At 56.8% G+C, this 2,279-nt stretch overlaps 1 protein-coding gene across 1 annotated transcript; it reads left to right on the top strand.

Moving 5' to 3' along the window:
* Nucleotides 1-1,106: 1,106 nt before the first annotated feature.
* On the top strand, nucleotides 1,107-1,538 carry LOC311120011 (transmembrane protein 100-like; the record flags this gene model as incomplete). Its single annotated transcript, XM_084194644.1, has 1 exon — nucleotides 1,107-1,538. One exon carries the CDS (start codon nucleotides 1,107-1,109, stop codon nucleotides 1,536-1,538), a length of 432 nt encoding a protein of 143 aa, XP_084050770.1.
* Between the last annotated feature and the right edge of the window lie 741 nt (nucleotides 1,539-2,279).

Here is a 2,279-nt window from a genome sequence, read left to right as displayed (position 1 = left end):
AGAGAGAGAGAGAGAGGAGAGGAGAGAGAGAGAGAGAGAGAGAGAGAGAGAGAGAGAGGAGAGAGAGAGAGAGAGAGAGAGAGAGAGAGAGAGAGAGAGAGAGAGGAGAGAGAGAGAGAGAGAGAGAGAGAGAGAGAGAGAGAGGAGAGAGAGAGAGAGAGAGAGAGAGAGAGAGAGAGAAGAGAGAGAGAGAGAGAGAGAGAGAGAGAGAGAGAGAGAGAGAGAGAGAGAGAGAGAGAGAGAGAGAGAGAGAGAGAGAGAGAGAGAGAGAGAGAGAGAGAGAGAGAGAGAGAGGTGGCAGATGCTCCAAACACTCCCTTCCTCTCTCTACTCTTTGATAAAAGAAACGCTAGCTCTACCTCCAGTGATTTAGGGAATCTATTCCCATTGTGCTTGTATCTTTTCTATATTTGATTGCTGGCAAAATCGTGCTCCCCTCCCTGCAGAAAAGGTAGCAGTAGTTGTTTCATCTATTCTCCAGGGGAGACTTTAACTCTCTACCGCATGGAGGTGAAAAACAGAATAAAGGAGAGGGAGGATGACGAGACGGAGAGGGAGCAGTTAAATTGTTCTTCTCCTCTTCTCCCTTCCCCCTTCCTCGTCTCTCTTCCCACTTCCTGTTCTCCCACCACTCCCCATTCCTCCCTGCCCCGGACTTTGACATCACATGTGCTGCGGCCAATCGGAGGCTTTGGTCCACCCACTTTCCCTCCCTGGCTCTACCCCCTCCGCTGGGCCCTTATATATCTCCCCACAGTCCCGCAGCAGAGTGTACAATGTGCTGCCGGAGAATCAGCAGCAAGCAGGGCACACGCAGCAAAAGAGACTCAGAGGGAGAGACAGGGAGAGTGTGAGTAGAATTTCTGCGCTTTCTGACCAAAACCTCACAATACCTCCCACTCTGGCTCTTCCTCCCTGTCTCCTCTGTGCTCTGAGACAGAGAAACCTCCTCTGGTTGTCTCGATTTCTTGCTCCAGGCCAGTGCTGACTACTACTCAGGAGAAGATAGCCGAGGCAGAGGCAGCACCAGGAGGATCTGCTGCCTGGTCTGCACCTCCAACCTCCACCTCCTATCCCCCTGCGGAAGGCTGGGTTCGTCCGCTAGGATGGGCTGCACCACTGGCAACCTGGCCTGCCAGCCTCCACCCCAGCCCCCAGGAGCACCGGCCCCTGGACAGGACAACCAGGCCCTGAGCCAGCTGGAAGCCCAGGGTCCTAAAGTCCCGGAGGTCCTATCCAGCCTGGAGCGCCTTTCCCAGGCCACGGGCGGCATGGAGAAGTCCTGGTACCGCTGCATCTTCCCCTTTGGCATCATCTCGTTGGTGATCGGCGTGTCGGGCACGGCTGTCACTTGCACATATAACGACCTGCCCCTGACCAAAGTGGTGACGGTAGTGTTGCTTATAGCCGGCCTGGTGCTGACGCTGACCGCCACCGCCTGCTGGATGGTCCACAAGAGAAAGAAGAGGAAACAGACAGAGAGGGCCACAGGAGCCGGAGGAGGGAGCTCGTTCACCTCGGAGCAGTGCCCCTTGTGAGGAACGTCTGGAGCCTGGGATATTCAGACGACACAGGGACATGAGAGAGGAGAGAAGCCCCAGGAAGGGAGCACCGCTGGAGGGTGGGCTAGCCACCACCACCAGCCCTCCACCACCACCAGACCTCCCTAGTCTTTATGGAGCCTGGCTGCTCTTGGCTCAGCTCATAGCTCAGGAGGAGATGAGGAGGTCGAGGACTCAGGAAGAGGTGTGGAGATGAGGAGGACTCAGGAAGAGGTGTTGAGAGGAGGAGGTCGAGGACTCAGGAAGAGGTGTGGAGAGGAGGAGGTCGAGGACTCAGGAAGAGGTGTGGCAAGGAGGAGGTTGAGGACTCAGGAAGAGGTGTGGCGAGGATGAGGGCTCAGGGTTCACGGACAGTGGGACGGACAGACGAGCGGACGGGACTCTGAAGTACCTATGGAACTCTGAGGAGAGAGACAGAGAGAGGGAGATGGATGGGTCTTGCACGCGGGTTCAGCACCTCCTCACACACACGCACTTTTACCGTCAGACAGCAGGTGTCCAGTGTCAAAACAACCTCTCAGAAGACACACGCACACACAAACACCCTGAGACCCCTTCACACACACTGACAAACGAGCCTCTCACAGACACTTGACCCGCTATGCCGAGCTGCTGCCGGAGTCAGTGCTGCCGTCACCGGCCGCGTCAGTCGCGGCATTCCTCCCGGCCAGGACAGGTGACAGGCCGTCCGACCGGGGAAAAGTGGGCCAGCGACGG

This window comes from Coregonus lavaretus (genome assembly GCF_964263955.1).
Source record: "Coregonus lavaretus genome assembly, contig: HAP1_SCAFFOLD_918, whole genome shotgun sequence".
NCBI lineage: Eukaryota > Metazoa > Chordata > Actinopteri > Salmoniformes > Salmonidae > Coregonus > Coregonus lavaretus.
This window is presented reverse-complemented; position numbering and strand designations above follow the sequence as displayed.